Source organism: Coregonus lavaretus (genome assembly GCF_964263955.1).
Source record: "Coregonus lavaretus genome assembly, chromosome: 29".
Classification (NCBI taxonomy): Eukaryota; Metazoa; Chordata; class Actinopteri; order Salmoniformes; family Salmonidae; genus Coregonus; species Coregonus lavaretus.
The window spans coordinates 32543465-32554613 of record NC_140016.1 but is presented as its reverse complement, the minus strand read 5'-3'; the positions used below and the strand labels follow the sequence as shown (position 1 = coordinate 32554613).

The 11149-nt window shown below is 40.0% G+C and overlaps 1 protein-coding gene across 1 annotated transcript in view; it reads left to right on the top strand.

Moving 5' to 3' along the window:
* The first annotated feature begins 3072 nt into the window (after positions 1 to 3072).
* LOC311105311 (LIM and calponin homology domains-containing protein 1-like) overlaps positions 3073 to 11149 on the top strand; it is a 154183-nt gene continuing 146106 nt past the window's right edge. The window contains exon 1 of the mRNA XM_084147418.1: positions 3073 to 3247. Within this exon, the coding sequence (XP_084003544.1) occupies positions 3146 to 3247 (102 nt within the window). The 5' untranslated portion in view covers positions 3073 to 3145. The remainder of the gene's footprint in view (positions 3248 to 11149) is intronic.

The window sequence follows — 11149 nt, the reverse complement described above, 5'->3', positions numbered from 1 at the left end:
ACTTTTACCAGTTGAATGTGGACACAAATGTAATACTTTTCTGTATTAAATTGTTTCTGATATATACATATATATATATATATATATATATATATATATGTATATATATATATATATATATATATATATATATATATAGGAGATTTAAGGAAGCTCAGGAAATATGTATTTTTGTTTTTGACATATACAGTGCCCTCCATAATTATTGTGACAGTGAATTTCTTTCTTTTCTTTTTGCCCCATACTCCAAAAGTTTAGATTTGAAATCAAACAAGGACTATGAGGTTAAAGTGCAGACTGTCAGCTTTAAATTGAGGGTATTTTCATCCATATCGGGTGAACCGTTTAGAAATTAAAGCACTTTTTCCCATTTTAGGGGAGCAAAAGTATTGGGAGAAATTCACTTATGTGTATTAAAGTAGTAAAAAGTATTTGATCCCATATTCATAGTACACAATGACTAAATTAATCTTGTGACTTTGTTGGATGCATTTGCTCTTTGCTTTGGTTGTGTTTCAGATTATTTTGTGCCCAGTAGAAATTAATAGTAAATATTGTATTGTGTCATTTTTGAGTCACTTTTATAGTAAATAAGAATAGAATATGTTTCTAAACACTTCTACATTAATGTGGATGCTACTATGATTACGGATAATCCTGAATGAATCGTGAATAGTGATTAGTGAGAAAGTTACAGACGCACAAATATCATACCCCCAACTTACTTCTCACCATTACAATAACATGGGAGGTTAGCATTTTTGGGGGGTGTATGATATTTTTGTGGCTTAACTTGATGTGGTCATTGCATGCTATGAATATGGGACCAAATCCTTAATTTTTTTGTACTATTTTCAGGTCTCTCCAGAGATATTCGATCAGTTTCAAGTCCGGGCTCTGGCTGGGCCACTCAAGGACATTCAGATATGCCATATCAACTTGATGGCATTTCGTCTTTTTTTCACCCAACTTTTTACCTAAATCTAATGACACAGTGAAATTGTTTGTTGATTTCATGTTGAATTCACATTAATTGACAACTTAACCAAATGCAAATGAAAACTAGATGTCGAATTGACATCTGTGCCCAGTGGGTGTTTTTTTAAGGTGTAACGCCATTACATCCAGCTGTTTTTATCTACACACGACAGTTCAATGGAAATGCACCGTGGCAGGCAATTGTCGTGTCTAATTTCTATGCAAACGTTCTAAATGTCTACAAAAAATCACTGGACAAGTTAATGGAAACATAGCTACTGGTGCGATTCATATTGCGGTGCGAGCAAGGTGATTCGTTCCCAGTGGCGCAAATTAATGGATGCCAAGGGAAACCAGGCTTCCCCCCAAAAATAACCAAGAAAAAAACATACCAAATAATGTTGCTTTCATCTCTCTGTATTTCATAAATAAAAGGCTGAATGTATCTCACCGGAGAAAGCATCCGAACGAATGAAACAGCGCCCCTCTGTCTCAATATGTGCAGCCCATTTATCTGATGTTGTCTGGTCAAAAAGAGTATGACATTGCATTGAATGCAAAGGAAGCCAGTGAGCATTTGAACTGCCTTGGTAAAAAATATATAAAATAATAGCTAATCAGCGTTGAGCTAAACTGTGAATGGTCCTTGCACACCAAAAAAAAAGGTGTCAAAAGAAGCCAGTTTGGATTTGGCTTCAAACCAATCACATCACATCAGAAGCCAAATGTCATTGACATAATTTTTTGGGGGAATTGTTGCATCACGTTGTGTTGTTGTCCTCCGGTGGCTATCTTGCAATTTCCTAAATTAGCCATGGATGGAGATTTAGACTTGTGGTTTTACGTAATTCTCCGTACTGGCCAATGATTATAACAGCGATTCTGATCCAATCATAAATTCATACATTGTGCCCTGTCCTGAGAGGATGGAAGTTCAACATGTAGCTAGATGTAGTAGGTTGATGTTAACTAGCTGGCCTGGCGCATTGTTGCCAATGAAAGGAAGTTAGGCTAGCGATCAAGCATTTTAGTCAGGTAGCCTAGGACAACAAAAACTAAAAGTGTGTAGTGTATGACAGAGTCATAGACCGTTTAGGCAAGATGAAAGAGAAGGATGGCATTGGCGTTTCTCTACAAGTAGGGTGAATCAACATGTTTTTTCTACTTACACGCACACACACACAGAAATCAGTACCATGGACAGCCACATCATATTTAGTTCACGTTAATTAGACTAAATAGTTTTTGGGATCATTTAGTTGTCACTGTATTAGACTAAGCATAGGTGATTAGATGACGTTGAAATGTTGAAGTTGAATTGGTGCTGGAGTAGTGGAGGCAGCACAACAGGAGCACAACAGGTGTAGACTATAAGTGTAATGCTTACTTACGGGCCATTCCCAACAACGCAGAGAGAAAAAAAGAGAGAAATAATAGAAAAGTAGTAACTTGAGGAATAAATACACAATGAATAAAGATAACTTGGCTATATACACAGGGTACCAGTACCGAGTCGACGTGTGAGGTAATTGAGGTAGATATGTACATATAGGTAGGGATAAAGTGAATAGGCAAGAGGATAGATAATAAACAGTAGCAGCAGCATATGTGATGAGAGTCAAAAGAGTTGTCAAAGGGTCTGGGTAGCTATTGGTTAACTATTTAACTAACTATTTAGCAGTCTTATGGCTTGGGAGTAGAAGCTGTGCCCATGCCAAATCTTTTCAGCCTCCTGTGGGGGAAGAGGTGTTAATTTTCATGTTTAGCTCACATAAAATAATAAACAATTATGCATTAAGATGTCTGTATAGAATAAACGTAACAAAAACAGATGTAGACATGAATAAATGCATTTCTATAACTTCCAAAATACAGTATACGGTGTGGGAGTGCCAAGATGGAGGCACGGGGACGTTTAACCTAGCGCCTCCATAGTCATCTAGTGTATATATAAATCATTGGTAGCTGCAAGTGCAGTGCCACGGGTTTGCGGCATAGAACCGAAGGAGCACTGAAGGAGAGTGGAGGAGACTGCCTAAACAGCTAGTCAAGACAAAAACGGCATTATCTGGTTTTCACGGTCAGGTGCTGAGGCTGAAGCCTGTGGATTTTCCAATATAGTTGTTGCTTTTTTGTTGATATATTTTAACACTGAGCAGCTTTGCAAATGGCAAGTCCAGCTGCAGATATAGGACAACCACACCAGCCACATCTCCTCTCCGAATCGGCCTCCGAGCCCGCGTTTCTAGAAGCGCAGAAATGGATTGAGGTGAGTCACTGTCCTTATCAAACTCTTACGGTTACGTTATTGCATTGCAGAATACAATTTAGAGACTTGTAATTTGCCTAAAAGTCCCGTCCCGTTATTATATTATCATGTCACAAAGGCACCGTAAACCACGCTAACCGGTTTTATTGCCTAGTCACCTGTTGTAAAAGAGACGCTAATTCGTCATCCCACTTGCATTGCGAACAGTAGCCTCTGCTGTGGAGCATGTTTGGTCGAAAACAATGAATGCATCATGTGGAATGGATTTTTGGCTCATTGCGAGCTTGGCGGACAATAATCGCACAAACTGTTTTTTGTTCGGTGAGAATTTAAATCATGGCATTCACTGGCCGCATTATGGTGTCTCATTGTTCTATTCAACACATTGTTTTTGGTTGTTGTGATGTGAACTAAGCTTGGTAAACTATGCCTACTTTAAATACTTTTGAGGCATTTGTTTCTATACTGGACACTTACTGTATTTTCAGAATTACCCCCCCCCCCCCCCTCTCTCTCTCTCTCTCTCTCTCTCACACACACACACACACACACACACACACACACACACACATACTGTACACACTCACACACACACACCATATCACCTTGTCTCATAGGAGAGGACTAGGCCTACTGCCAATCTTTTGTAGTAAATCAATTGCTTTCACCTTCATATGAGCTTATTTTCAACAGACATTTACTTTATCACAAGTTTTACATTCCATATGTATTGTTTTTAGCTTACTTCATGGCACAATTATCATTACAATCCCTATATCATGGAGGGGCCAAATTGCATGTTAACCTACTTTAAAGCAGAATTTACTGGCCCTGTCTCCTTTGACTGATAATGGGCCACACAGTGGAATGAGAGGAGGGCATAAACAACAGTTGGGCAGGTTGTTGTTCTCTGTCCCCACAAGGGGACTGCTCTCATTACCCACACACACCTGCTGTCTGTCACTGGGTTCCCTTGGGGGGCTTGAGAGTTAATACAGGTCACTGATTTCTGAAGGAAGCAAACAAACAAAAGCTGATATCAGGTGAATGAAGAAGGTTTCATTTTTATGTTTCATTTCTCAGCCACGAGTTATATTTCTTAGCCATGTTTGTGTGGCTGAGTGTTAGGCCTTGGGGTAGCTCTCACAGTAACACTTTACATTACGGTATACTTGCAGGCACACAATTCCAACCAATGTACTGTAACTGTTTATTACAGATTTATAAACTTGATCTAAACTAATATGCTAATGAACAGGCTTATAGTTATCAACTACTTATCTTTTTAAGCGTACCTTAATGTAAAGTGTTAGCACTCTGATTGAAGCCTACCAATTGTACATTTTGTCTTGATAAATAGATTAACTTAGATGAACTGCCTTAGATAGAGTATTTACACCTGTAAAATATGCAATACATTTGAATTTAAATTGACTGCAGTTACTTATCTGTCAGCACCTTGTCAGAGACACTGGGAATGATGGCGCTTATGCTACTCTGAGCTCCAGACAGATATACTGTAGCGCTTTGATGAGGGCATAATTGTTGTGAAGATTGACTTGTACTATAGCCACAGGGTGTTACCCAGGGTGTTTCCCAGCCAATAAAAAGGTTGGTCAGCCTTTTGACACCTCCCCCTGTGAAAGGTAGGACGAAACCGCCCATCTCGAGATCTCTCCAAATTAGAGCCTCCGATCCACATTTCCACTAAATGACTCAACTCAAAGTGGATAAGGATATGAGATGTTACATGCTGTTATGATTATTATTAATTATTAATTTTATTTTACATATTTTAATTGACTTTAGACAAACACAAACATCAAAAACATGAATACTATTTTAAAGGCACACATTCAACAAATTAGTTTGGTTAGACAGATTAGAAAAATGGCCTTCTCTCTTGAACAACCATACTTTTTTCTTTGCTCAGTCCTTTGTTTTTACTTTAAAAATTTTCACTTCTCCATTGACTGACTGAAAATACAATTTTCCCCTTCTCTCACTCAGCCCGGGCATTTTGCGTTGCCTTCTGCAACAATACTGTGAGTGTGTTCCATTGTGATAGGCTGAAATGGAAAGTGATATCATCCACTTGTGATTGGGTGATACCATTCAGATGATATCCATGAATGTAATAGGCAAATATCCTGATCGTGTTGAAACATTGGGGTTGTTATTATAGGCTACTTGTTGATAATGCAAATGTGATTTATTAACTTTATTAAACTCTGATTTCTGATGATAAGTCACCGCGCCGCACCCCTGATACACAATCATTGATTGATCTATAGGGAAAACTACTGTTAGTGGTGACAACATGCTTGGGTTCACTATTGGCTGATGAAGCTGCAGATAGCACTTCAAAAGTCATGGAGGGGATTCCTTTAACTGTTTTCTAATTTTGGTCCATGTCTTTTTTATACAACCCAACCAAGTACATCACTTATCATTGGTCTTATCTAAACATTTGGGTCTTTGAAAAGCTCTACACAATATGTATAATAATTATTATTATTATTGCTGTTTTTATCTACTGTTGTATACATTTCAGTTTAAAAGTGAGTGGCATACTGAGTGAGCTAGAGTTTAGTGGAAAGACGACACTGTATTAGCGTCACAGGGGGGCCAGACTGAGTGACAGTCTGTGTCTGTTATGGAAAGCCAGAAACAGACAGAGAACACAGAGACCAGACAGGGAAGAGGGATAATGGGAATAACAAGGTGCTGGAGGGTTTGGGAATGCTTCCCAACGCTCTGAAGCTCCGGAAAAGAACCTGTTGATTTAGTCACGCTAGGAACGTCGCCGCCATTCCATTTGTATTTGGCAATGTCATGACAACCAGAGGATAAACACACAGGCATGGGTCCCAACATCCCCCGCTAATACCTCTAACCCTAATCCCCCCCCCCCCCCCCCCCCCCCCCCAATTCTCCCTAAGGCTGTTTTGCAACGTCTGTACATACATATTTTCTAAATCCCAAATCAACCCCTAGCCCTAAACCCAAGGCACATTTGTAGATCTGAAAGGATGGGATAAGTGTATGACAAGCAATATGACAACATTTACGCTAAGTGTCAGAGGACAAGACGGAGCTATTAGCCATGTTGCTTACCTATTCCTATCCAAACCTCACAGATGTCCACAAGTGTATAGGGAGGAGAAGCTAGGGTTCTATTTGGGCTTGGATGGATTGAATAATGAAAATACGTTTTTTCATATGAAGGTATACTATTATTATTATTATTATTATAATGTATTATAAAGAGAACCTTTATACAATGGGTGTTGGTGGGAGTGAGTATGAAAAAAACACTTCCTGGTGCTGTAGATATGTTCAGCTGTTCAGGGGAGAACAAACATTTCTTAATTTTGATCTTGAATAAATTCCATTTCCCACAGATTTATGTTCTATCCGCATTATGTAACATTCTGCTAATTCATTTCTGGTTACATATATATATATATTTTTTTTTACAAACTAGCCACATTAGCCTAAATTGGAAAAAAAATGGAAATATCACATTTACATAAGTATTCAGACCCTTTACTCAGTACTTTGTTGAAGCACCTTCGGCAGCGATTATAGCATCGAATCTTCTTGGGTATGATGCTACAAGCTTGGCACACCGGTATTTGGGGAGTTTCTCCCATTCTTCTCTGCAGATCCTCTCAAGCTCTGTCAGGTTGGATGGGGAGCATCGCTGCACAGCTATTTTCAGGTCTCTCACGTGATGTACGATCGGGTTCAAGTCCGGGCTCTGACTGGGTCACTCAAGGACATTCAGAGACTTGTCCCGAAGCCACTCCTGTGTTGTCTTGGCTGTGTGCTTAATGTCGTTGTCCTGTTGGAAGGTGAACCTTCGCCCCAGTCTGAGGTCCTGAGCGCTCTGGAACAGGTTTTCATCAAGGATCGCTCTGTACTTTGCTCTGTTCATCTTTCCCTCGATCCTGACTAGTCTCCCAGTCCCTGCCGCTGACAAACATCCCAACAGCATGATTCTGCCACCACCATGTTTCACCGTAGGGATGGTACCAGGTTTCTTCCAGACGTGACACTTGGCATTCAGGCCAAAGAGTTCAAAGTTGGTTTCAGCAGACCAGAGACTCTTGTTTCTCATAATCTGAGAGTCTTTAGGTGCCTTTTGGCAAACTCCAAGCGGGCTGTCATGTGCCTTTTACTGAGGAGTGGCTTCCGTCTGGCCACTCTACCATAAAGGCCTGATTGGTGGAGTGCTGCAGAGATGGTTGTCCTTCTGGAATGTTCTCCCATCTCGACAGAGGAACTCTAGAGCTCTGTCAGAGTGACCATCTGGTTCTGGGTCACCTCCCTGACCAAGGCCCTTCTCCCCCGATTGCTCAGTTTGGCTGGGTGGCCAGCTCTAGGAAGAGTCTTGGTGGTTCCAAACTTCTTCCATTTAAGAATGATGGCAGCCACTGGGTTCTTGGGGACCTTCAATGCTGCAGACATTTTTTGATACCCTTCCCCAGATCTGTGCCTCGACACAATCCTGTCTCGGAGCTCTATGGACAATTCCTTCGACCCCATGGCTTGGTTTTTGCTCTGACAACTGTAGGACCTTATATAGACATGTGTGTCTTTCCAAATAATGTCCAATCAATTGAATTTACCACAGTTGGACTCCAATCAATAAATAAATTGGTCATTTAGCAGACGCTCTTATCCAGAGCAACTTACAGGAGCAATTAGGGTTAAGTGCCTTGCTCAAGGGCACATCGACAGGTTTTTCACCTAGTCGGCTCGGGGATTAGAACCAGCAACCTTTCGTTTACTGGCACAACGCTCTTAACCACTAAGCTACCTGCCGCCCCAAGTTGTAGAAACATCTCAATGGTAATCAATGAAAACAGGATGCACCTGAGATCAATTTCGAGTCTCATAGCAAAGGGTCTGTATACTTATGTAAATGAGGTATTTCTGTTTTTTATTTGTAATAAATTAGCAAACATTTCTAAAAACCTGTTTTTGCTTTGTCATTATGGGGTATTGTGTGTAGATTGCACAGGATTTAAATTTATTTAATCCATTTTAGGCTGTAACGTAACAAAATGTGGAAAGATTCAAGGGGTCTGAATACTTTCGGAAGGCACTAAAATACCTTACAACAACAAATATCCACATTCTAATACACCAATATGACCAACGGTATACATTTTGAAAGTCAATTTGTTACGTTTAAGTCCACTTTGAATTTTGAAAATACAAGCATTTAATTACAGTACTTATATGTATACTGAAATACGGGGCATTTTAGTAAATTGCATTGAGATCAGTGATTTTTTTATTGTACCCCTATCCCCTTCTCTGCTAGTTGGAGGACTTAGTGTAAAACATTAACATTGAATAAATAAGGCTTCAACGTAACAAAATGTGGAAAAAGTCAAGAGGTCTGAATACTTTCCGAATGCACTGTATGTGTACATATATATATATATATATATATATATATATATATATATATATATATGTACACATACAGTGCATTTTGAAAGTATATATGTACACATACAGTGCATTTGGAAAGTATTCAGACCTCTTGACTTTTTCCACATTTTGTAACGTTACAGCCTTATTCTAAAATTGATACAATTTATTGTTTTCCTCGTAAATCTACAAACAATACCCCATAATGACAGTGAAAACATGTTTTTAGAAATTTTAGCAAATGTATAAAAAATAAAAAACTGAAATACCTTACTTACATAAGTATTCAGACCCTTTGCTTTGAGACTTGAAATTGTGCTCATGTGCATCCTTATTCCATTGATCATCTGTGAGATGTTTCTACAACTTGATTTGAGTCCACCTGTGGTAAATTCAATTGATTGGACATGATTTGGAAAGGCACACACCTGTCTGTATAAGGTCCCAAAGTTGACAGTGCTTGTCAGAGCAAAAACCAAGCCATGAGTTCGAAGGATTTGTCCGTAGAGCTCCAAGACAGGATTGTGCCGAGGCACAGATCTGGGGAAGGGTACCAAAACATTTCTGTACCATTGAAGGTCCCCAAGAACACAGTGGCCTCCATCATTTAAATGGGAGAAGTTTGCAACTGTAAGGTTCTGTATTTATTTTCTTAGTCAATCTTGTGTTCTTGAACGTAGCCCTGTTTCTTTGTGTTCTTGAACGTAGCCCTATCTTTCATTTTTGTTCATTGATTTCACCTGTGTTAGTTACTCACCTGGTCTCATCAGCTCCTTATTTAGTTCAGTTCATTCTGTTTGTGCCTTGTGAGGTATTGTTCATTTTGACTCTACTAAGCCTTTTCCTAGCTCGTTTGTGAGAACCAGTTATAGTCTTCAGTCCTAGTTTTGATTCACCTGCTTGTTTGCCTACCTGTGTATGACCATTGCCTGCCTGTGACCACGATTCCTGCCTTCTGCGAAGGCGAAATAAACACCTGCCGCACTCTGCGCGTGAATCTATACCTTTTTCTCCCTGAGTATTCATTACAGCAACCACCAAGACTCTTCCTAGAGCTGGCCGCCCGGCCAAACTGAACAATCAGAGAAGGGCCTTGGTCAGGGAGGTGACCAAGAACCCGATGGTCACTCTGACAGTGCTCCAGAGTGCCTCTGTGGAGATGGGAGAAGGACAACCATCTTTGCAGCACTCCACCAATCAGGCCTTTATGGTAGAGTGGCCAGACGGAAGCCACTCCTCAGTAAAAGGTACATGACAGCCCGCTTGGAGTTTGCCAAAAGGCACCTTAAGTCTGCTGAAACCAAGATTGAACTATTTGGCCTGAATGCCAAGTGTCACGTCTGGAGAAAACCTGGCACCATCCCTACGGTGAAGCATGGTGGTGGCAACATCATGCTGTGGGGATGTTTGTCAGCAGCAGGGACTGGGAGACTACTCAGGATCGAGGGAAAGATGGAACGGAGCGAAGTACAGAGAGATCCTTGATGAAAACCTGCTCCAGAGCGAATGTTCACCTTCCAACAGGACAACGAGCCTAAGCACACAGCCAAGACAATACAGGAGTGGCTTCGGGACAAGTCTCTGAATGTCCTTGAGTGGCCCAGCCAGAGCCCGGACTTGAACCCGATTGAACATCTCTGGAGAGACCTGAAAATAACAGTGCAGCGATGCTCTCCATCCAACTTGACAGAGCTTGAAAGGATCTGCAGAGAAGAATGGGGGAAACTCCCCAAATACAGGTGTGCCACACTTGTAGCGTCATACCCAAGAAGACTCTTGGCTGTAATCACTGCCAAAGGTGCTCCAACAAAGTACTGAGTAAAGGGTCTGAATAGTTATGTAAATGTGATATTTCAATTTTTTATGTTTAATACATTTGCAAACATTTCTAAAAACCTGTTTTTGCTTTGTCATTATGGGGTATTGTGTGTAGATATAAGGGAATCAGTCAATTGAAATAAATTAATTAGGTCCTAATCTTAATTCCAACCCTCAGATATCCACAGACTAACCCATCTTTCCCACTACACTACCATTTTACTATTTCCTTTTGCAATACATCCTTATATTTTACTGTGATGTGTTACGAGGGTCTTGAACCTCTCTATTTGTACCATTTCTACCGAGATTGCCCTAAAAATATATACTTTACCTAAGAATATAATCATATTTCCCATTGATTGATTGTGTTTTTTCAGATCAATCAGTATTGTTTGTAGATCCATCTGAAAACAGACATTATGACTTAACAACCATTCCTGGACCTGACTCCAAAAGCAAGCCACCGAAGGACAGTACCAAAATACATTATCTATTGATTTTGTTTCCTCGTCTGCACAGGGATGACTGTTCAATGCCCCATATATTGAGCATTCTTTTTGTGGCGATAATTTTATATAATAGTTTACGTTTAAAAGAATGGGTTGATGCGTCAATTGTTGTTTTGTATGTCAG